This window comes from Oncorhynchus mykiss, chromosome 19, assembly GCF_013265735.2.
Source record: "Oncorhynchus mykiss isolate Arlee chromosome 19, USDA_OmykA_1.1, whole genome shotgun sequence".
Lineage (NCBI taxonomy): Eukaryota > Metazoa > Chordata > Actinopteri > Salmoniformes > Salmonidae > Oncorhynchus > Oncorhynchus mykiss.
In genome coordinates this window covers 45,961,990-45,987,435 of record NC_048583.1, presented here as the reverse complement: position 1 = coordinate 45,987,435, position 25,446 = coordinate 45,961,990, and the positions used below count along the sequence as shown (strand labels likewise).

Sequence of the window (25,446 nt, the reverse complement as noted above, 5' to 3'; positions counted from 1 at the left end):
CTCGCTAATGTCCAGTACCTGGATAATAAAGTTGGTGAGCTCAGGGTGAGGGTTTCTTTCCAGAGCAACATCAGTGATTGAAACATACTCTGTTTCACAGAAACATGGCTCTCCTGGGATATATTGTCTGAGTCGGTCCAGTCAGCTGGGTTCTCAGTTCATCGAGCAGACAGGAATAAGTATCTCTCCGGGAAGAAGAAGGGCAGGGGTGTATGCTTCATGATTAATGACTCATAATGTAATTGTGATGACATACAGGAACTCAAGTCCTTTTTGTTCACCTGACCTAGAATACCTCACAATCAAATGCCAAATATCTCCCAAGAGAATTTTCTTCAGTTATAGTCACGGCCGTGTATATCCTCCTTCAAGCAGATACCATGGTGGCCCTCAAAGAACTTCACTGGACTTTATCCCCCTCTCACACTCTCCTAAACCCAGGTTCTGTTATCTCAGGTTGTAAATTCCTGTCGGAGACTCCCCCTGGCCATGCAGAAAGAGAGACCACAGAGTGAATAAAGGAGTTCACGTGGCAGAACTCCTAAATCCCCAAAATGGGAAAACAAAAAACTATATGTCCACTTGTGAGAATGTGGGAAATGTCTGTGGACACTTAAGGGACTGGTATGAAGAGTGTGTTTCATTGGGTGACCTCATGAAGGGCAGGAAACATACATAACTATATATCTGAATGTGTACATCTCAATTATGGTGTTTGCATCTAATTCTTGTATAAAATGAATGAGTAAAGATGAAACTATTTTCGAAATGATGTAATCTGATGTTTAACCTTTAATGTGAGAGAATTGTATTCCCTTTAAAGTTTAACTAAGTCATTGGTCTGCCCCCGTGAGCACAAACATGATCAGGCGTCATAGAGCCTTTTCTACTGTTACGAATAAAAGCTCCTTCTAAGAAAATCTTCTTTAGACTGAGCAAACCCACAGCGTGAGCTGTGATTGCGAATAGTTTACACCACACATACCTTGGTGTAAGCTGAGGTGGCACAGGTTTGAGTACCAAAACTAGAAATGGTTAATGGTTCAACTCTGAGACTATCGATCCCTACAGAATAAGAGCAAATCTTAGATACTAATTACTAGTCTGCAGCTAGAAATGATGTAAACCTGGGACGAGAATAATCGACACCCGCCGAAACATCTATTCTTTGAGAACATCTCTGAATGGTACTCTGAAGTATCCATTCTAACCACAAAATACTTCAGGGAAACAGAAAGAGAGAGACTCGGATGAACTCTTCAGCAGACGGACCTGATTCCAACAGAAAGATCACAACGACGCGTAAATGTATATTGATTGCAATTATTCCCGAATGAGTGAGCGTTCATGTGCAAAGGATTCGAATTTCAATTAATATATTTAACAACTGTGTGTTGTGATCCCTTTTGTCTTTCCCGCTTCATTCTCAGTCCACACCCACTTCCATTCGTCCACCAAGCCGTCATATCGGCTTAGCCCACTAGGGATTCTTCCCTATCCTTTGTTAGTAACCAATACTGACTGTTGGTTTGTCTGTGATTATTTAGTTAGTTAGTAAATAAATTATTAAGCCAATTGGTGTATGTATGGATGATTTATATTAAAGGATGGGTTCGTGTGTAGATAACCAACAATTTACGACGTTTGGAATGAGACTGAAGAATAATTCATTAATAGAAGACTAATTGATCAGATAATAAAGTATCTGAAGAGTTGTATTCGGAAAATTAAAACTTTGTAATCTGAAGATTTTCCATGGTGCCCCGACTTCCTAGTTAATCACATTTACATGATTAGTTTAATCGAGAATTTATTTGAGAAAATAACAGTCTTCACTCTTAATGATGCCAAAGACACGACACCACATTTCCTGAGTCCGCATTTATTGAAGCTGGGGATTTTAACAAAGCAAATTTGAGTAGTCAATGAACAGCATTCTCACGTAGGTGTTCCTTTTGTCCAGTTGGGAAAGGACAGCGTTTATGTCATCTGTGGCGGCAGTATGTGAATTGGAGTGGGTCCAGGGTCTTTGGGATGATGGTGTTGATGTGAGCCATGACCACCCTTTCAAAACATTTAATGGCTACAAATGAGTGCTACGGGGCGGTAGTCATTTAAACAGATTACACCTTGGCATTCTTGGGCACAGGGACTATAGTGGTTTACTCAAAACATGTAGGTATTACAGACTGGGACAGGTAGAGGTTGAAAATGTCAGTGAAGACACTTGCCAGCTGGTCAGTGCATGCTCCGAGTACGCATCCTGGTAATCCGTCTGTGGCCTTGTGAATGTTAACCTGTTTAAAGGTCTTACATCAGCTATGGAGAGCATGATCATACAGTCATCTGGAACAGCTGCAGGTGCATTGTAAAGGAATTCACAAATTGGTGAAAGGATCTCAGGGACTTTAGGTCACCATTTCCAAATGACCAAGTTGGGCATCTCATTTAGAACGTGAGATTACATAATATAGTGGTCAGATTCATGACCAACTGGTCATACGGTCAGAAAAATGTAATATTCTGGTCGTTAGAAAGACCAACATTTTAAAGGGAATTTATCAGTTTGTGACCAGAATAAGACGTCACAAAAATAAATCATATTGACATCTTTTCAACCAGATTTTGCCCACTGGGTTCCCGCTTACTTAAAAGGGTAGTCCACACAATGCACAAAATGCAGGCCTGTTTGCAGAAATAGTACATTCCACACTTTGGGTTGGTTTACCTAGCCACTGTCAAAGAGCATGCATTTTCTATTAAAAAGACTGGAAGTGAATATGATATTTTACATGTAAATGCCCAAATCAGTGATCTCAAAGAAATGTCAAATCAAGACAATGAACTGATTTATTTATTTAACGAGGCAAGTCAGTTAAAAACAAATTCGTATTTATAATGACAGCCTACCCCAGCCAACGCTGGGCCAATTGTGCTCCGCACTATGGAACTCCCAATCATGGCCAAATGTGATACAGCCTGGATTCGAACCAGGGACTGTAGTGGCACCTTTTGCACTGAGATGCAGTGACCACTGCACCACTTAGGAATGGGCCCCCATCCACATTAGTTGGCCTACCATTATTTTTTAGCTTATAAATCTGCAATCACAAATGTAATTTCATACAGAAATTGAATTGACCAATAACTACAACCTCCTTGACAAATGTAAAATATATTTACTTCAGCAAGGCATTGCAATACTCACTGATCTTTCACATTCACTAATCAACACATCCTCTTTATCGGTCAGAAATCAATGGAAACATTCAGTAGCTTCAACACTATGCTATAGTCAACTTCTCTATCCTAAAGCTCAGCACATACAGTATGGGACAAAGACACATTTGAAGTATAATCAAATTTATTATCAATGTAATCATAGCGAGGATGAGACCCCAGCGTCAATACGGCTGAATATTGAGGTCACCCCCTAAACTTAGAGGACACCCATCCCACCGCTCCACCGGCTGCCGCGCCGACACTTCCCACAACAGCTGTGGCCACACCGGTGAGTCCTGCAGCTCCTAGAGGAACAACGAGATAAATTGGACATAAATTGGACATAAATTGGACTTATGTCCAAACCACTAGTTAAAATCATGACCACAAGACAGTCCTGATAAATTCAGTTTCCAACTATTTACATTACATTGAAAAATAAAATGTATTGTCTTTACCTGCTGACTGTAGAGCAGCAACAAGACTCCCTGCTGCTACCCCACCTCCATTGGCCACGGCTGCAGAAGACATCATGCCTGCTGCGGTTGATCCAGCTGCAACCCCAGCAGCACCGAATCCCATCGCTCCCAAAGCAACAGGGGCAATGAGCACTGCCGCCGTACCTGTCAGGTCCAAACAAACCTTTTAACTTGCAGACCAAAACACAGGAGTTCTGGGTCACACCTCCCATAAGGAGATATGGCACTACGGTCATGTGCAAGAGGGCAAAATTACAGTGCAGAATGCAGACGGGTCTTTCCACACGGTTGTTTACATTTTAACAAACATTTGTTTTGACAATGGAGTATTTATAGTCCACACAACCGCTGCACTTTCATAGTTCACACTACTGTTAGTTAAACCATGGGAAGTTCTAGAACCTGCTAGAAGACTCATAGACGGTCCTCTGAGGAGTAAGACTTGACTCTGCTGCACCAGAAAGATCAGGTCTCCACCAGACCAGAGAAAGGGGCATAAATCTAGCCTGCCAGAGTAAGTTTCTCTCTCTCTCTCTCTATCTAGAGAAAAGTTCATATGTTTGTTGATTTGTATATGCTGCTATGTGAATATCCTTTGTTCCTGAGAGAGAGATGAGATATATATAAACTCAGCAAAAAAAGAAACATCCTCTCACGGTCACCTGCGTTTATTTTCAGCAAACCTAACATATGTAAATATTTGTATGAACATGAGTCATCAACTGAGACAAACTGAGCAAGTTTCACAGAAGTGACTAACAGAAACGGAATGTGTCCCTGAACAAAAGGTGGGTCAAAATCAAAAGTAACAGTCAGTATCTGGTGTGGCCACCAGCTGCATTAAGTGCTGCAGGGCATCTCCTCCTCATGGACTGCACCATACTTGCCAGTTCTTGCTGTGAGATGTTACCCCACTCTTCCACCAAAGTACCTGCAAGTTCCCAGACATATCTGAAGGAGAATGGCCCTAGCCCTCACCCTCCGATCCAACAGGTCCCAGACGTCCTCAATGGGATTGAAATTCGGGCTCTTCGATGGCCATGGCAGAAAACTGACATTCCTGTCTTGCAGGAGATCAGCCATACTGCTCATTCTGTGCACGGTGGCATTGTCATGCTGGAGGGTCATGTCAGGATGAGCCTGCAGGAAGAGTACCACATGAGGGAGGAGGATGTCTTCCCTGTAACACACAGCGTTGAGATTGCATGCAATGACAATAAGCTCAGTCCGATGATGCTGTGACACACCGCCCCAGACCATGACGGACCCTCCACCTCCAAATCGATCTCACTCAGTGTAACAGGCTGACTACACCGCTCGCGTCACATGCATTGCAAAATAAATTTAGAAATCTATATTATTAAATTATTGCACCCACACTGCGCGCACTCCAACAAGCGTCTACATTGCCAAGGGCTAAAATAGAAGTCAGTTCTATTTCTGACGCAGATCACACAGCAAGTCCTGCCTCTCTCATCTCCTCATTGGTTATACCCACGTGGGTGACTGAAATACAAACAAGGTTGGTGGCGGTAATGCACCTAATTTATGAAAGTTGCCAATTGCAATATAAAGTCAAGAGAAGAAAAAGCCTAGGAGGAGAGATGACTAGAAACGATTCAGTTGACCGTTTGTGTGGATTAAATGTCGGAGTAGAGGACCTTGTGCATTTCAAGTAAAATAACAATTCAATGTTTATATCCCAGGACAAATTAGCTAGCAACAGCAAGCTAGCTAAATAGGACAAATTAGATAGCAAGTGCCAGCTAGCTAAATTGCCATAAAGGTTTCATGTTTTTCAACATGTCCCCAAATTACTGTAATTGGTTCAGAGTTTGTTTTGATATTCTAACCTGCGTGTCATGATCACGTTTGGTGTGGGGGAACAAAATACATTTATGGCACGCACGCAGCCGGTTTGGGTTCCGTGTAACGCTCATTCCTTCGACCATAAACGTGAATCCAACCATCCCCCCGGTGAGACAAAACCGCGATGTCAGTGAAGAGCAGTTTTTGCCAGTCCTGTCTGGTCCAGCGACGTTGTTGCCGGTGAGGACCTGCCTTACAACAGGCCTACAAGCCCTCAGTCCAGCCTCTCTTAGCCTATTGCGGACAGTTTGAGCACTGATGGAGTGATTGTGCGTTCCTGGTGTAACTCAGGTAGTTGTTGTTGCCATCCTGTACCGATCCTGTGCAGTTGCACGTGGTCTGCCACTGCGAGGATGATCAGATGTCCGTCCTGTCTCCCTGTAGAGCCGTCTTAGGCGTCTCACAGTACAGACATTGCAATTTATTGCCCTGGCCACATCTGCAGTCCTCATGCCTCCTTGCAGCATGCACAAGGCACGTTCACAGAGATAAGCAGGGACCCTGGGCATCTTTCTTTTGGTGTTTTTCCAGAGTCAGTAGAAAGACCTCTTTAGTGTCCTAAGTTTTCATAACTGTGACCTTAACAGCTTACAGACGGTAGGCAATTAAGTGTCTTAACGACCGTTCCACAGGTGCATGTTCATTAATTGTTTATGGTTCTTTGAACAAGCATGTGTTGTAACCCTTTACAAATGAAGATCTGTGAAGTTATTTGGATTTTGACAAATTATCTATGAAAGACAGGGTCCTGAAAAAGGGACGTTTATTTTTTTGCTGAGTTTATATCTACATACAAATATATATGAATACTGTCATATCTATACATGTTTCTTTCATTTTAGAACAAGTCTATTCCTAAATAACTGAAGAGCGTGTGTGTGTGTGTTAAAACTCTGGATATGAACATATCTGCCTGGTTCTTGCCGGACCGCCTGTAGTGGGGTCAGACCAAAGTAGAGTCAGCATTATGTGGTGGTGTCAGACCAAAGTAGCATTAAGTCACTAATGGGTGAGGGCATGTACAGCCAATCGCACAGATGGCTCCAGCTAGCCGTTTTTACAGTCATATCTGCAACTGTTCATTCTTAGAAGAATTGATTGAAGGATACTTTACCAGTCCCAACTGCCATGGCAATCACAGATACTAAATAGAGGAACAAACATACATGGGTCATCATCATTATGGTTAACTAATGCAATATTTTTCTTAGACAAAGCAGTTTCATTGCCAAAACTTACATCAAACAATTAAATATACTCACCAGACACCATTTTCTTGGATTCAAATAGCTAAAAGTGTGATAAAGATTCAGTTAATGTTGTTGTTAGTGACAAAAGATCTGCCAGCATTCTCACTTAGGCTATATCAGAAGAACACTGCTGGTACAATGCTAAAACATGGCATACAGCATTATAACAGAATAAATCAAATATGGACATTTTACCTTCCCGTTGTAGGCGTTGTTCAGTGGTAGGCTATAATAAATGACAAAAAAGCAGATAAATCAAAATAAGACCACTTCTTGTAAGATCACATTCAGTTTCAAAATGTTTATTATGATCAAGTCCAGAGTACAGTCAATAACTTTGTGCTTGCCTACAGTGAGTCAGAGCTGTAACTAATCTACTGGACAAATACATTTATGGAAAGCTACGGAGTTTAACAGCATTGGCATCCAATATGTTGCATTACCGCCCCCAACTGGACTACAATATCAACCCATTACACTGATACAAAAAGGGAAAAGGATTACCAAAGATGTACTACAACTAAACCAAGATAAACCACAGCCTGTCATTTAAAATGGGAACAAATAAATCAGTAGGCAGAACAAGAAATGGGGTGGGCAGAGCCAAGCACGAGCTAGCGAGATCCTATCTGCTTATTTCCGTTAGGGAAAGACTGCTCTGAAACGCACATGTGCAATAACTCAATACGCTTTTGCACTCCTAAACAACGCAATTTAACAACTTTTACAAAAGGGTAAACGCTACAAAACTTTGTCCACTCTGTTCATAACATAATCTAGTTTTGAGAACAGAGAAATTGTATTGAGATCAAATATTTCATTGATGAGAAATTGTGCAGAATGTCAGCCAAAATCCATCTCGTTCCACCTTCTCATATTTGGTAGTGGGTGGAAACACCAAGCAGATGATCCACATTTATACCTCCGGTGAAATATCTGTCATTGTTCTGTGGGATTACTCCACCTCTATGATATCATAGCGGTCCACAAACCAACATTTAAAGTGCATGCTGCCACCTACTGTGTTGGAATGTACGATCAATGATCATATGCCCAATTCTGAACTACCATGAAAATAAAACTCTAAATCAAATAAATCCTCAACTTCTACCACACCATCCTCTTCCCAACCCCATTAAACTTGATCTATATCATGCTGAAACACTCCACCCTTGTTCAGCATATCAACCACAATTTCAACAATCAACAAAGCTTGATTACCAACAACGACGAGACGGCCTACAGGGAGGTGAGGGCCCTCGGAGTGTTGTGTCAGGAAAATAACCTCTAACTCAATATCACTAAAACAAAGGAGATGATCGTGGACTTCAGGAAACAGCAGAGGGTGCAGCCCCCTATCCACATCGACGGGACAGTAGTGGAGAAGGTGGAAAGGTTTAAGTTCCTCGGCGTACACATCACGGACAAACTGAAATGGTCCACCCACACAGACAGCGTGGTGAAGAAGACGCAGCAGCGCCTCTTCAACCTGAGGAGGCTGAAGAAATTTGGCTTGTCACCAAAAACACTCAAACTGCACAATCGAGAGCATCCTGTCAGGCTGTATCCACCGCCTGTTACGGCAACTGCTCTGCCCACAAACGTAAGGCTCTCCAGATGGTAGTGAGGTCTGCACAACGCATCACCGGGGGCAAACTACCTGCCCTCCAGGACACCTACACCACCTGATGTCACAGGAAGGCCAAAAAGATCATCAAGGACAACAACCACCTGAGCCACTACCTGTTCACCCTGGTATAATCCAGAAGGCGAGGTCAGTACAGGTGCATCAAAGCTGGGACCGAGACACTAAATACCAGCTTCTATCTCAAGGCCATCAGACTGTTAAACAGCCGTCACTAACATTGAGTGGCTGCTGCCAACATACTGACTCATCTCTAGCCACTTTAATAATTCAGTTCTGTCCTACTATCCAGGTCTGTACCCAAACAATTTGAACTTCTACTTTTAAAAATCCACCTCTCTAAAAACAAGTCTCTCACCGTTGCCGCCTGCTATAGACCACCAATGCCTTCCTAACCATCTTAAATAAACATGGCCCATTCAATAAATTTAGAACCACCAGGAACAGATATAGCCCTTGGTTCTCCCCAGACCTGACTGCCCTTAACCAACACAAAAACATCCTATGGCGTTCTGCATTAGCATCGAACAGCCCCCGTGATATGCAGCTGTTCAGGGAAGCTAGAAACCATTATACACAGGCAGTTAGAAAAGCCAAGGCTAGCTTTTTCAAGCAGAAATTTGCTTCTTGCAACACTAACTCAAAAAAGTTCTGGGACACTGGTCCTGTATTTGGCTCCATCCATCTTCCCATCAATTTTAACCATCTTCCCTGTCCCTGCTGAAGAAAAGCAGGCCCAAACCATGATGCTGCCACCACCATGTTTGACAGTGGGGATGGTGTGTTCAGCTGTGTTGCTTTTACGCCAAACATAACGTTTTGCATTGTTGCCAAAAAGTTCAATTTTGGTTTAATCTGACCAGAGCACCTTCTTCCACATGTTTGGTGTGTCTCCCAGGTGGCTTGTGGCAAACTTTAAACGACACTTTTTATGTATATCTTTAAGAAATGGCTTTCTTCTTGCCACTCTTCCATAAAGGCCAGATTTGTGCAATATACGACTGATTGTTGTCCTATGGACAGAGTCTCCCACCTCAGCTGTAGATCTCTGCAGTTCATCCAGAGTGATCATGGGCCTCTTGGCTGCATCTCTGATCAGTCTTCTCCTTGTATGAGCTGAAAGTTTAGAGGGACGGCCAGGTCTTGGTAGATTTGCAGTGGTCTGATACTCCTTCCATTTCAATATTATCGCTTGCACAGTGCTCCTTGGGACGTTTAAAGCTTGGGAAATCTTTTTGTATCCAAATCCGGCTTTAAACTTCTTCACAACAGTATCTCGGACCTGCCTGGTGTGTTCCTTGTTCTTCATGATGCTCTCTGCGCTTTTAACGGACCTCTGAGACTATCACAGTGCAGGTGCATTTATACGGAGACTTGATTACACACAGGTGGATTGTATTTATCATCATTAGTCATTTAGGTCAACATTGGATCATTCAGAGATCCTCACTGAACTTCTGGAGAGAGTTTGCTGCACTGAAAGTAAAGGGGCTAAATAATTTTGCACGCCCAATTTTTCAGTTTTTGATTTGTTAAAAAAGTTTGAAATATCCAATAAATGTCGTTCCACTTCATGATTGTGTCCCACTTGTTGTTGATTCTTCACAAAAAAATACAGTTTTATATCTTTATGTTTGAAGCCTGAAATGTGGCAAAAGGTCGCAAAGTTCAAGGGGGCCGAATACTTTCGCAAGGCACTGTACTTAGGTGTCTGGTTAGACTGTAAACTCTCCTTCCAGACCCATATCAAACATCTCAAATCCAAAGTTAAATCTAGAATTGGCTTCCTATTTCGCAACAAAGCATCCTTCACTCATGCTGCCAAACATACCCTTGTAAAACTGACCATCCTACCAATCCTCGACTTTGGCGATGTCATTTACAAAATAGCCTCCAATACCCTACTCAACAAATTCGATGCAGTCTATCAGAGTGCAATCCGTTTTGTCACCAAAGCCCCATATACTACCCACCATTGCGACCTGTACGCTCTCGTTGGCTGGCCCTCGCTTCATACTCGTCGCCAAACCCACTGGATCCGTGTCATCTACAAGACTCTGCTAGGTAAAGTCCCCCCTTATCTCAGCTCGCTGGTCACCATTGCATCTCCCACCTGTAGCACACGCTCCAGCAGGTATATCTCTCTAGTCACCCCCAAAACCAATTATTTCTTTGGCCGCCTCTCCTTCCAGTTCTCTGCTGCCAATGACTGGAACGAACTACAAAAATCTCTGAAACTGGAAACACTTATCTCCCTCACTAGCTTTAAGCACCAACTGTCAGAGCAGCTCACAGATTACTGCACCTGTTCATAGCCCACCTATAATTTAGCCCAAACAACTACCTCTTTCCCAACTGTATTTAATTTATTTATTTATTTATTTATTTTGCTCCTTTGCACCCCATTATTTTTATTTCTACTTTGCACATTCTTCCATTGCAAAACTACCATTCCAGTGTTTTACTTGCTATATTGTATTTACCTTGCCACCATGGCCTTTTTTGCCTTTACCTCCCTTCTCACCTCATTTGCTCACATTGTATATAGACTTGTTTATACTGTATTATTGACTGTATGTTTGTTTTACTCCATGTGTAACTCTGTGTCGTTGTATCTGTCGAACTGCTTTGCTTTATCTTGGCCAGGTCGCAATTGTAAATGAGAACTTGTTCTCAACTTGCCTACCTGGTTAAATAAAGGTAAAATAAATAAATAAATAAAAATAATGAAAAAACCGATGCTATTATCTGAGGATAGCACCTCCGTAAACAAGAGAGAACATATTTCAACCCTGCAGGCGCGACACACAACGCAGAAATAAAAATATAAATCATGCCTTACCTTTGACGAGCTTCTTCTGTTGTCCCATAAACATCACAAATGGTCCTTTTGTTCGATTAATTCCGTCCATATAGATCCAAAATGTCCATTTATTTGGCGCGTTTGATCCAGAAAAACACTGGTTCCAACTTGCACAACGCGACTACAAAATATCTCAAAAGTTACCTGTAAACTTTGCCAAAACATTTCAAACTACTTTTGTAATACAACTTTAGGTATTTTTTAAAGTAAATAATCGATAAAATTGAAGACGGGATGATCTGTGTTCAATACAGGAAGAAAACAAACTGACGCTAGCTTTCTGGTCATGCGCCTCAATCAAACAGTACACATGAAGTGACCCTTGTTTTGAACAGGGCTACTTCTTCATTACACAAAGGAAAAACCTCAACCAATTTCTAAAGACCGGTGACATCCGGTGGAAGTGATAGGAACTGCAAGCAAGTCCCTTAGAAATCTGGATTCCCAATGAAATCTCATTGAAAAGAGTGATCTCAAAAAAATAAATCTGAATGGTTTGTCCTCTGGGTTTCGCCTGCTACATAAGTTCTGTTATACTCACAGATATGATTCAAACAGTTTTAGAAACCTCAGTGTTTTCTATCAAAATCTACTAATAATATGCATATCTTATCTTCTGGGGATGAGTAGCAGGCAGTTGAATTTGGGCATGCTTTTCATCCAAAATTCCAAATGTTGCCCCCTATCCTAGAGAAGTTAAACAATGCCACTTTATATCATGTTTACATACCCTACATTACTCATTTCATATACTGTACTCTACAATCTACTGCATCTTGCCTATGCCGTTCGGCCATCGCTGATTCATAATTGTAGTTTTTAGTTGTGAAAATTTTAGGTTAGATTCCTTGTTAGATATTACTGCATGGTCAGAACTAGAAGCACAAGCATTTCGCTACACTCACATTAACATCTGCTAACCACATCTGCTAACCATTATCCCAAGGGCATAAGATGGGTGTGTCTTTTAAGTGTTTGGACCGCAAGCAACATGTGGCCAGAATAATATGCACCTCTACCTGTTTATAGCGTTTTTTTATGGGGAAATCAGAGTAGCGCCACAAAACCAACCAGTGGCCGGAATTCTATTACATCCGGGTTAGTTTAGAAACCTTATTGACAATGCATGGGAAACTGTTTAGCGAAAGAATCCCCCGCGCGAGAGCATGAAGTAATGCAAGAGTTGTGGATTTGATTCCCACGGGACCAGTATGAATAAAAAGTATGAAACTGTATTCACAGATAAGGGCATCTGCTAAATGACTAAAGTGTAATGTAGCATCTTAGCTAAGCCTAACAGTAACCCTTTTCCTAACCCAAACCTCATTCTTTTAACCTGCCACATTAATTATCCTAACCTGTTGTATTTGTAGACTTCTTGCCATCCAGGACCTGTATACCAGGCGGTGTTGGAGGAAGGCCCAAAAAAATGGTCAAAGACTCCAGCCACCATAGTCATAGACTGTTCTCTCTGCTACCGCACGGCAAGCGGTACTGGAGCGCCCCGTCTCCTGAACAGCTAATGAAATGGCTACCCGGACTATTTACATTGTCCCCCAGTCATAGACTGTTCTCTCTGCTACCACATGGCAAGCGGTACAGGAGCGCCAAGTCTAGGTCCAAGAGGCTCCTAAATAGCTTCTACCCGCGAGCCATAAAACACCTAATCAAATGCCCCTCCCCCCAATCTGGAAAGCTGCTGCTACTCTTATCTATGCATAGTCACTTTAATAACTCTAGCTACATGTACATATTACCTCAATTGCCTCGACACCGGTGCCCCCACACATAGACTCTGTACTGGTAGCCCATGTATATAGCCCTGCTATTGTTATTTCCTGCTGCTCTTTAATTATTTGTTCTATTTTTTGGGGTATTTTCTTAACTACATTGTTGGTTAAGGGCTTGTAAGTAAGCATTTCATTGCAAGGTCTACACCTGTTGTATTCAGCGCATGTGACAAAGAACATTTGATTTGAAGAAACTAAAAACATTAATTGTACTTTTTGTGTTGAGCATTCAGAAACAGTTTTGCATTTATTTTGGCATTGTCTACATGTAAATACATTATGGAAAGATATTCATAGTTTTATACTTGTTAATAGTTGATGACTTGTTTATGGGAGAATGTGCTGTTCAGTTTCCATAACTATAAAAAGGATAAAGAAAAACTATTTTACCTCAAATCTAATTGTACTAATGGAAAAATGTCATATTCATAAATGTAAATTCAGTAAACATTATAAAAACTCTGTTTTCTATAAGGAATTCACACAGTACATTAAGACCATTCTACATTCTTCTAATATGAAAGCTGTTAAAACAATGTGTGCCTCAAGGTCTTTGTATAATCGGTACCCCCTAGCATATGTTATCATTGTCTGTTTGTATACTTCTTGTATGTAATACTGTTTTTTCTGCAATAACTAAAATTATAGAATGGAAGGCGAGTTGGTGCCACTGACCTTTTGCACAACGAAGCAAAGCCCACTTCAGCTCAGCTTCCTACCCGATACATAGCTTCCTGTCCCAATCGCGTTGTCAGCCTGATTGTAGCCATACTAACCTCGAAGTCACTCGTTTTATCATTAACTCGGTATATTAACAATCATTTCTATAACCTTATTTTATTCACTCATTCAATTCTGTTTATCCATTCAGTTAGTGATTTTTGTAATTTGATTGTGTTCTGTCTTTTTGTCTCTTTAGCTAGCAAACGTTAGTTACCAGTACCTAGTTAACGTTAGTGCTAACGACGTTAACGTTAGTTGGTGCGGCATCTTTATTGAAAGTTAGGAAATTAAGATTCCATTATACCTTCGTGGGCTTCGACATCTGAAGAAGGGAGCAGTACCTTTGCTATTCCAGTGGAATAACTACCATGTCCAAGAGATCCTCATGTCACTAATGGGAAGCATCAACTGAATCTGGGTTGTGGCTTGACTTCTCACAAAACTACCAGTGTGAGACTCTTGTGAAGGCGTGGGCCAAGGAGTTACTACTGCAATGCATCTTTCCTTTTTTTGCTTTGACCGTTCACTTTGTCTAACACCCTGTAGTCCATTTATTGGTAATAAACAGCTCTGTTATACTCCAAACAAAATGTTAGAGTTTTTTATTTACAGTGACAAGAGAACAGAAACATTTAACTGAATTATTTTTGAATGATTAATTGCACAGACAGCTGTTGGTTTGTTTCTCTTTCATTCATTGAAAGATAAAGGAGCCTGTCCCTTGTTATTGAGTTTTTCCTGCCTAAGAACTTTTGCATGTACACAAGTAGTACCAGTCACCCTTCTCTCTAATTAGTGAGAACACCACTGGGTCTCTATGTATTCTCTCACCTGAATAGTCTATGTGAAGCTGGTCTTCTTCACTGAACACAAAGGTGCAGCCTTGAAAGTTGCTCTCCAGTCTATAGCTATTCGGGGGCAGTGAGGGGAATGGTGGGGTCTCCTTATGGTGAACTATGTGTCACCCTACACAAACTGTGTGGTTTCTCATTTTCCCTCATGGACCTGTCGCAGCAAGCCCTTATGCTGACCTCTCCTGTCACTCTGTCCCTGTTCAAAACTGGAATAAAAATAATGAGCAATCATAATGTTAGCTAGCTACTGTAAAAGGCATGTCTTAAACTACGTCACAGCTTTGAATAAACGTCCTTGTCTGGTCTGATAGGCAACTTACCTTCATAGTTGGAAAGGTAACTGGAGACAAAGTTTCAGTCCCTTTTCCAACTTGAAGTTCAGTGCTTTTGTTAGTGTTTAAATACTGGAGAGTTGAGACCCAATCACGGACGCTGGACAGAGTGGATTTCAGTTGTAACAAAAGACAGTTTTAATGAGTCAAAGATATCTTGTCCCGCAGTTTTACGTGCACGGACCTAGTTCACATAACTCGGCAAGGATTCAGGTGAAAAAGAGGCCTTATACAACGGTTACATTCATTTTTATACATAGAATAAAGTAGGTGGAGTCTTGTCGTTTCGGTCTTCTTGACTGGTCGGAGGGTTGGAGGCGGGCCTTGCTCTAGCCAGAGCAGAAGCCCCATTGGTGCACAGCGGAGCCTTATCCTGAGCATCCGACCAATAGAGGGGGTCAGTCTTGTGGCTGGGTGTATGTGTTCTTGCGACGGAATGTCTTTGTTTATATGAGCTATGTGTATGAATATTTATATAACACTTTGCTACTTGTCTTGGCCAGACGATGTACATCCCTCACTTATATTTGTCAGCTCTTGCACGCGCCTTGAGTATAACACTGCCATGGTTGGCTAATTGCTAGCCACCTTACTAGTTAGGGCGTTAATAGCTAGCTAAGAGACAAAAGAGAACACAATCGAATTGCAAAAATCACTAACTGAACGGATAAACTGAATTTAACAAGAATTATTAAAAAAAAGCTATAGGAATATGATTAATATACTGAGAATGATAAAACGAGTGACTTCGAGGCTAGTATGACTAGTCAGGCTGACAGGACGCTATGTATTAGGTAGGAAGTCGACGTTGTACAAAATATCTATGGAACTAATAGGAGCTGGCAGGGTGGGAAATAACCTCATAGGGCCTGTTTTTTCGTGATTACTTCAAAACTACGGCAAACTGCTCGGGAATATGGTCATATTATGAAACTGGGCTCCACGGCGGAGGCAATGAACTAGTTATCAGAAGAACAAAACAGTTAATGTCATGTGTCCAGCCTACGGTTGTCATTGGTTGTTTCTTTGCAGCTAGCTAAGCTAACATTAACTAAACATCGAACTTTTGTACATCGCTATATTCCGTACACTTTACCTTATTTTAGCGCTTTAATACTTCCAGATCAACTGTAATATGAATACCATTGTAAAGCACAATTTCTCCCCTTTCAAGCAAAATCAATGACGAGACCTTCATGCTGCCCGCCTCTACATGATTGAAGATAGCAAAGGAGCTCCACCATGTCTTTTTTTAAATGTCGGGTGGGGAAGCGGAAAGCTATTGCGTGAAAGTGAGATATATCATTTGTTATTTTACCTTTATTTAACTAGGCAAGTCAGTTAAAGAACAAATTCTTATTTTCAATGACGGCCTAGGGACAGTGGGTTAACATGTGGAGAAACAGCCTTTTTCCATTTTATAACCTCAAATGTTTTTTTTTAAATACTATAAATAGTTAATGTCTCATTACATACTTATTTAAAGGTTTATCGAATTCCAATAGTGTTAAGGTGGCGCAAAATTACTTCAAGTTAATTGCGGCTGTCACGGTTTTTCAGTCATGATGGTGCGAAAAATGAACAACTGATTGAATTGTCTTCACACTCACCCTTGATCATTTATTGTTTTTAATCTTCGAGAGAGGCGCTGCTCCTGGTGGAAAGAGGCTGTACGGCACATAATGAGTTGCAGAACAGTATCATTTCAGTTGAGCGTACTAGCTGTTCCCCTGTCTACTGGAAGTTGATGCTGTTGTTGTGCAACCTCTAGTTAGCATAACAAATGACTAGTTAGACATTTTTACGACTTCGGGTGTGTTCTTAAATTCAATCTGGAGTGCAGGAGTGCTCGTTGTCAGATTATCCGTTTGTTAATTCAGAGCGCACTCTGTATGCTTGGGCGGAGGAATAGGGTCGATTTGAGCGCACTGACCATACAACAGCAGTCAAGTACCCAAGCTAACGTTGGTTAGCTACTTCCAGACACAAATGAAACCACTCTGACCAGTATTCATGTTTTCTAAGAGCGTTAATGACTATAACTGCTGCTGGCAACAATTTAATTACGTATTTTTGCTGACAAATGCCATATTCAATGGGTGTTAGCGCTAGTAAATTCATTATTCTGCGCTCTTGTACACTCAGAGGAGAGTCCTCTGAAGTCGGAGTAGATAGCCAGAGCGAATTTACGAAAGCACCCGAATGTCCATTGAGAACGCACAACGACTATACCATTTAGCTAAGAGTGACGGGAATAATCAAGTCAATAAACGTTGGTTAGCCTATAGTTAATATACTGGCAAATTTGATGTATAAGTAGCCAACTAACATACTGGTATATAATGTTCATTCTGTAATGATATGCTATGTGGTTCGTAAGGACAGCATAGCTAAAAAAAATTGTCAGGCTACATAACGTGTAAGTGTAACAGTATAACTTTAGACCGTCCCCTCGCCCATACCCGGGCGCGAACCAGGGACCCTCTGCACACACCAACAACAGTTACCCATCGCTCCACAAAAGCTGCGGGCCTTGCAGAGCATCGGCTGCATATTTTCCGCCATTTTCTTCAAATCTGAAAGCAATGTGAAGCCACGCCCATCTTCTGAAGAATTGCATTATGGTCCCTAAAGTAAGGAAATAGTGTCTTCTGTGTGTACTTCATATTTTTGCAAATTTAGTACGACATCCGGGAACTTTTGGCATACTAACTATATCCATACTATGACCAATTAGCATACTATATTGCGGTTAGTATGAGTATTCGAACACAGCTATTGTCCTTATCCATACCATAGCTGCTGCTATGGATATGCCTTTTACTTGAGAGCTCTGTCTTCTTTTCCAGGTCTCCCTTGACAAAATTAGGTTATTTTTTGACTTGGTAAAATAATCTAACGGTTGTGTGCACTCTCGCTAGATAGAATTGTGTAGTTTGGTGGCAGATTTTTTAAAGAAAATATAAATATACAGTATATCATCAGCAAATCTCAATCAGATGAGATACACAGCTAACCCAAATTGAATTTCATTCATTCATAAATGTGGACACTAATTATTGTTAATATTACAATTCTCTAGGTCCTTCATTCCAAAACCTGAAGCCCCCTGTCCTCAGCAGGAAAGACCAGGAAAAAGTGTTGGCTTAAGGTACATGTAAGATAACTCAATGTCATATTTAGAGTTACTGACATGAATAGCAGCATATACAAGCAATCTATCAAATGTATTTTATAAAGCCCCTTTTACATCAGCAGTTGTCACAAAGTTATTATACTGATACCCAGCCTAAAACGCCAAAGCGCAAGCAATGCAGACGTAGAAGCACAGTGGCTAGGAAAAACTCCTTAGAAAGGCAGGAACCTATAAAGAAACCTAGAGAGGAACCAGGCTCTGATCGGTGGCCAGACCTCCTCTGGTTGTGCTGGTGGAGATTATAAAAGAGTACAGCCATTTAGACCAGATCGTTCTTCAAGACGTTTAACGTTCATAGATGACCAGCAGTGTCAAATAATAATCACAGTGGTTATAGAGGGTGCAATAGTTCAGCACCTCAGGAGTAAATGCCAGTTGGCTCTTCATAGCTGAGCATTTAGAGGTTGAGACAGTAGGTCCCGTAGAGAGACAGGATCAACCGGCATGTCTGGGACAAGGTAGTTCCTTCGGTGAGTCCAGAGCAGGTAAGGGTTCCATAGCTGCAGACAGAAACAGCAGAGATTGGATCAGCAGCACGACCAGGTGGACTGGAGACAGGGAAAGCCAGAAGTCGTCAGGCCAGGTAGTTCTGAGGCATGGTCCTAGAGCTCATGCCTTGCATCCTTTATTTAACCTGAGTGTAGACTAAGCCCTAGAGGTTTGTAGCTTCACATGATTTAGCCTACTTGTCAATCCAGATCTGAATATTTAATATCCTTTTTATTATACACTGTTGATAGTAATTTTTTCTGAAGCTAATCACTGAATGTCCTACTTCAAGGATGTGGTCAGGTTGACACTTTAAGTCATAATAACACCGAGTGGCACAGCGGTCTAAGGTACCGCATCTCGGTGCTTGAGGCGTCACTACAGACACCCTGGTTCAATTCTAGGCTGTATCACAACCGGCCGGGATTGGGAGTCCCATAGGGCGGCACGCAATTCACCCAGCGTTGTCCAGGTTTGGCCGGTGTAGGCCGTAATTGTAAATAAGAATTTGTTCTTAACTGACTTGCTTAGTTTAAATAAAGGTACAAAAATTAATAAAATGAAGTCTGCTGCGTGGTTGCCAGGTACACACAAACTTAATACATTTTTTGTATTGTATTTATCATGGATCCCCATTAGCTTACTCTTCCTGGGGTCCAGCTAAATTAAGGCAGTTATACATTTTTAAAAACATTACAATACATTCACAACACATTGTGTGCCCTCAGGCCTTTACTCTACTACTCTACTACTCTACTAATTCCATGTGTACGTGTGTGTACAGTGCATATGTTATTGTGTGTATGCCTGTGTTTCCCTTCACAGTCCCCGCTGTTCCTTAAGATGTATTTTTATCTGTTTTTTTTTAAATCTAATTTTACTGCTTGCATGAGTTACTTGATGTGGAATAGAGTTCCATGTAGTCAAGGCTCTATGTACTACTGTGTGCCTCCCATAGTCTGTTCTGTTTAGGTTAGTGTGAAGTCAAGGCTTTGTCATTAAAGAAATATTGTGCCTATCTTTCAAATCTGCCAACCAGGCTCGGTGGGTGACCGGTAACAATGATTCAACCAAGCTGTTCCAGGCCTGGAGTGGCACGCTGGAACTTCCAGAGGCTTGTAGACCTGAAGCAGTGTGATGTGATCCAGGTAATTATCACACACACGTATACTCACTCACTCAATCACTCATTCTGTTTTGTTGTATAATTATTTTAACTTAAGAAAATTCTTACTCTCTCTTTTAGATCTGACATCCCTATTACCTCAACCACAGTCCTCACAGCTTAAGTCGTCTGCCCCTGCACCTGCTACACCAGCCACGACAGGTGATACAGGTAATCATCACATGCATGTATACACCCATGCACACTCTCCCTCACTTGGGGCTCTATTCAATCACATCTGCTTTAGCCGACATCCACATAGCGGTTGTTTTGGCGGTGTGTGAGGTGTAACTGTGTTAGAGCTGTCAAATTCACAAGCGTCTCCTGGCATTATACCTAAAGAGGACATTGCCTGCACGGAGTCGCAAGATAGAACTGCCAAAGGGGGAGGAGTTGCAGTCTACTGCAGAGATAGCCTGCAAAGTAATGTCATACTTTCCAGGTCCATACCCAAACAGTTCGAACTACTAATCTTGAAAATTACTCTCTCCAGAAATAAGTCTCTCACTGTTGCCGCCTGCTACCGACCTCCCTCAGCTCCCAGCTGTGCCCTGGACACCATTTGTGAATTGATCGCCCCCCATCTAGCTTCAGAGTTTGTTCTGTTAGGTGACCTAAACTGGGATATGCTTAACACCCCGGCAGTCCTACAATCGAAGCTAGATGCCCTCAATCTCACACAAATCATCAAGGAACCCACCAGGTACAACCCTAACTCTGTAAACAAGGGCACCCTCATAGACGTCATCCTGACCAACTGGCCCTCCAAATACACCTCCGCTGTCTTCAACCAGGATCTCAGCGATCACTGCCTCATTGCCTGTATCCGCTACGGAGCCGCAGTCAAACGACCACCCCTCATCACTGTCAAACGCTCCCTAAAACACTTCTGTGAGCAGGCCTTTCTAATCGACCTGGCCCGGGTATCCTGGAAGGACATTGACCTCATCCCGTCAGTTGAGGATGCCTGGTCATTCTTTAAAAGTAACTTCCTCACCATTTTAGATAAGCATGCTCCGTTCAAAAAATGCAGAACTAAGAACAGATACAGCCCTTGGTTCACCCCAGACCTGACTGCCCTCGACCAGTACAAAAACATCCTGTGGCGGACTGCAATAGCATCGAATAGTCCCCGTGATATGCAACTGTTCAGGGAAGTCCGGAACCAATACACGCAGTCAGTCAGGAAAGCTAAGGCCAGCTTCTTCAGGCAGAAGTTTTCATCCTGTAGCTCCAACTCCAAAAAGTTCTGGGACACTGTGAAGTCAATGGAGAACAAGAGCACCTCCTCCCAGCTGCCCACTGCACTGAGGCTAGGTAACACGGTCACCACCGATAAATCCATGATTATCGAAAACTTCAATAAGCATTTCTCAACGGCTGGCCATGCCTTCCGCCTGGCTACTTCAACCTCGGCCAACAGCCCCGCCCCCCCCGCTGCTCCTCGCCCAAGCCTCTCCAGGTTCTCTTTTACCCAAATCCAGATAGCAGATGTTCTGAAAGAGCTGCAAAACCTGGACCCGTACAAATCAGCTGGGCTTGACAATCTGGACCCTCTATTTCTGAAACTATCCGCCACCATTGTCGCAACCCCTATTACCAGCCTGTTCAACCTCTCTTTCATATCGTCTGAGATCCCCAAGGATTGGAAAGCTGCCGCAGTCATCCCCCTCTTCAAAGGGGGAGACACCCTGGACCCAAACTGTTACAGACCTATATCCATCCTGCCCTGCCTATCTAAGGTCTTCGAAAGCCAAGTCAACAAACAGGTCACTGACCATCTCGAATCCCACTGTACCTTCTCTGCTGTGCAATCTGGTTTCCGAGCCGGTCACGGGTGCACCTCAGCCACACTCAAGGTACTAAACGATATCATAACCGCCATCGATAAAAGACAGTACTGTGCAGCCGTCTTCATCGACCTTGCCAAGGCTTTCGACTCTGTCAATCACCATATTCTTATCGGCAGACTCAGTAGCCTCGGTTTTTCGGATGACTGCCTTGCCTGGTTCACCAATTACTTTGCAGACAGAGTTCAGTGTGTCAAATCGGAGGGCATGCTGTCCGGTCCTCTGGCAGTCTCTATGGGGGTGCCACAGGGTTCAATTCTCGGGCCGACTCTTTTCTCTGTATACATCAATGATGTTGCTCTTGCTGCGGGCGATTCCCTGATCCACCTCTACGCAGACGACACCATTCTATATACTTTCGGCCCGTCATTGGACACTGTGCTATCTAACCTCCAAACAAGCTTCAATGCCATACAACACTCCTTCCGTGGCCTCCGACTGCTCTTAAACGCTAGTAAAACCAAATGCATGCTTTTCAACCGATCGCTGCCTGCACCCGCATGCCCGCCTAGCATCACCACCCTGGATGGTTCCGACCTAGAATATGTGGACATCTATAAGTACCTAGGTGTCTGGCTAGACTGCAAACTCTCCTTCCAGACTCATATCAAACATCTCCAATCGAAAATCAAATCAAGAGTCGGCTTTCTATTCCGCAACAAAGCCTCCTTCACTCACGCCGCCAAGCTTACCCTAGTAAAACTGACTATCCTACCGATCCTCGACTTCGGCGATGTCATCTACAAAATGGCTTCCAACACTCTACTCAGCAAACTGGATGCAGTCTATCACAGTGCCATCCGTTTTGTCACTAAAGCACCTTATACCACCCACCACTGCGACTTGTATGCTCTAGTCGGCTGGCCCTCGCTACATATTCGTCGCCAGACCCACTAGCTCCAGGTCATCTACAAGTCCATGCTAGGTAAAGCTCCGCCTTATCTCAGCTCACTGGTCACGATGGCAATACCCATCCGTAGCACGCGCTCCAGCAGGTGTATCTCACTGATCATCCCTAAAGCCAACACCTCATTTGGCCGCCTTTCGTTCTAGTACTCTGCTGCCTGTGACTGGAACAAATTGCAAAAATCGCTGAAGTTGGAGACTTTTATCTCCCTCACCAACTTCAAACATCAGCTATCTGAGCAGCTAACCGATCGCTGCAGCTGTACATAGTCTATTGGTAAATAGCCCACCCATTTTCACCTACCTCATCCCCATACTGTTTTTATTTATTTACTTTTCTGCTCTTTTGCACACCAATATCTCTACCTGTACATGACCATCTGATCATTTATCACTCCAGTGTTAATCTGCAAAATTGTAATTATTCGCCTACCTCATGCCTTTTGCACACATTGTATATAGACTCCCCCTTTGTTTTCTACTGTGTTATTGACTTGTTAATTGTTTACTCCATGTGTAACTCTGTGTTGTCTGCTCATACTGCTATGCTTTATCTTGGCCAGGTCGCAGTAGCAAATGAGAACTTGTTCTCAACTAGCCTACCTGGTTAAATAAAGGTGAAATAAAAAAAAATAAAAAAATAAAATAAAATAGAAATCTCATGCAGCCCTGTTTACAAGTTAGAACACTGGAATTTGAGATGTAATCTACACCTCAATTAGGCTGATAGAAATCCTCATTATTTAGTTTAATGATTTTGAATTTGAGCGTCGTTATTTATACTATATAACCTACACTTTCTAGTTCTGAACATGTAACGCGAGTAGGACGGTGTATTTACGTGACAATGATCAAGAGCTGCTGCTTACCGATTTGACAGATCAATACACTTACACCTCAGACACCGCCAAAACATCGGCTATCGCTGGTTAACTCTTCATCTGATTGAATCTAGGCCTTACACTCATTGTCTGTTTAGTTGTATGATTATTGTCAGTTAAGAAAATTGTGCCTCTCTCTTTTAGATCTGCCACCCCCAGCAGTTCAGCTGCAGTCACAGCAGTCCTCTGCTGTGGTATTTCATTTACCGGCTGCACCAGTTCCTACTACACTGGCCATGAAGGGAGATACTATTGAGGAGACCCAGATGGATACAGGTAATTCAGAATTATGTTGCATATGCTCACTCACACCAACAGATGTGTACACAAACATGTTGTTGAGCTGTATACTTACTCTCACTTTGTGCATCTCTCTTTCAGATCTGCCATGCACTCCACCAGTGCCTGACAGACTCATCTCTGAGAAAACAGAGATGGGTGGCTGACAAGGAAAAATAAAACACAACACACACTCTCTCTCTCTGTCATACACACTCACACACATTATTCCCAGTGTAAATGAGTTGTATTTACTTGTTTATTTTATGTTTGCTCAATTTGATTTTAGGATTTGAGATATCTATTCCTACATATCCATTCTCAATATCTACATAATTACTCTAAATATCTATCAAATCAAAGTGTTATTGATATTGTAAAATACTTGCTTAATTTGTATAGTTTGAGGAAATTCTGTGTGCTTTTTAAAAACATGCCTCCCTCTCACACACACATTAGACCCAATGTAAATACATTGTTTATTTTATGTATGCTCCATTTTGTTTGAGGATTGTCAAATCAAAGTTTTTTTGTCACGTGTGCTGAATACAACATGTGTAGATCTTACAGTGAAATGCTTATTTACAGGCTCTAAACAACAGTGCAAAAAAAGTATTAGGTGAACAGGGTAGGTAAAGAAATAAAACAACAGTAAAAAAAACAGGCTATATACAGTAGCGAGGCTATAGAAGTAGCGAGGCTACATACAGACAACGATTAGTTAGGCTGATTGAGGTAGTATGTACATGTAGATATGGTTAAAGTGATTTTACATACATGATGAACAGAGAGGAGCAGTAGCGTAAAAGAGGGGTTGGTGGGTGGTGGGACACAATGCAGATAGCCCGGTTAGCCAATGTGCGGGAGTACTGGTTGGTCGGCCCAATTGAGGTAGTATGTACATGAATGTACATCGATGGAACAGTAGTGGAGAGGGTAGTAAGTTTTAAGTTCCTCGGCGTACACATCACAGACAAACTGAATTGGTCCACCCACACAGACAGCATCGTGAAGAAGGCGCAGCAGCGCCTCTTCAACCTCAGGAGGCTGAAGAAATTCGGCTTGTCACCAAAAGCACTCACAAACTTCTACAGATGCACAATCGAGAGCATCCTGTCGGGCTGTATCACCGCCTGGTACGGCAACTGCTCCGCCCACAACCGTAAGGCTCTCCAGAGGGTAGTGAGGTCTGCACAACGCATCACCGGGGGCAAACTACCTGCCCTCCAGGACACCTACACCACCCGATGTCACAGGAAGGCCATAAAGATCATCAAGGACAACAACCACCCGAGCCACTGCCTGTTCACCCCGCTATCATCCAGAAGGTGAGGTCAGTACAGGTGCATCAAAGCTGGGACCGAGAGACTGAAAAACAGCTTCTATCTCAAGGCCATCAGACTGTTAAACAGCCACCACTAACATTGAGTCAACTCAACTCCAGCCACTTTAATAATGGGAATTGATGTAAAATATATCACTAGCCACTTTAAACAATGCTACTTAATATAATGTTTACATACCCTACATTATTTATCTCGTATGTATACGTATATACTGTACTCTATATCATCTACTGCATCTTTATGTAATACATGTATCACTAGCCACTTTAACTATGCCACTTTGTTTACATACTCATCTCATATGTAT

At 42.3% G+C, this 25,446-nt stretch overlaps 1 protein-coding gene and 1 long non-coding RNA gene across 5 annotated transcripts; one reads left to right on the top strand and one right to left on the bottom strand.

Annotated features, from left to right (window-relative positions):
* Positions 1-3,346: 3,346 nt before the first annotated feature.
* Positions 3,347-16,776, bottom strand: LOC110497998 (interferon alpha-inducible protein 27-like protein 2A). Of its 2 annotated transcripts, none has more exons than XM_036954931.1 (6): positions 16,638-16,775; positions 7,016-7,046; positions 6,833-6,860; positions 6,685-6,714; positions 3,681-3,845; positions 3,347-3,527 (listed from the first exon to the last, which is right to left on the bottom strand). In XM_036954931.1, the coding sequence occupies exons 1-6, from the start codon at positions 16,706-16,708 to the stop codon at positions 3,427-3,429; spliced, it is 426 nt and encodes a 141-aa protein (XP_036810826.1). In that variant the 5' UTR covers positions 16,709-16,775; the 3' UTR covers positions 3,347-3,426. The 2 variants fall into 2 exon arrangements, with proteins under 2 accessions (XP_036810826.1, XP_036810825.1); XM_036954930.1 differs by having other exon boundaries at positions 3,431-3,564; positions 16,638-16,776.
* LOC110498000 lies at positions 15,284-24,355 on the top strand. Of its 3 annotated transcripts, none has more exons than XR_002469752.2 (6): positions 15,284-16,319; positions 18,110-18,178; positions 19,752-19,860; positions 19,959-20,048; positions 23,659-23,790; positions 23,896-24,355. It is a non-coding gene; the product is annotated as an uncharacterized LOC110498000 (long non-coding RNA). The 3 variants fall into 3 exon arrangements; XR_002469750.2 differs by lacking the exon at positions 15,284-16,319 and adding an exon at positions 17,593-17,660; XR_002469751.2 differs by lacking the exon at positions 15,284-16,319 and adding an exon at positions 17,654-17,778.
* The last annotated feature ends 1,091 nt before the right edge of the window (positions 24,356-25,446 follow it).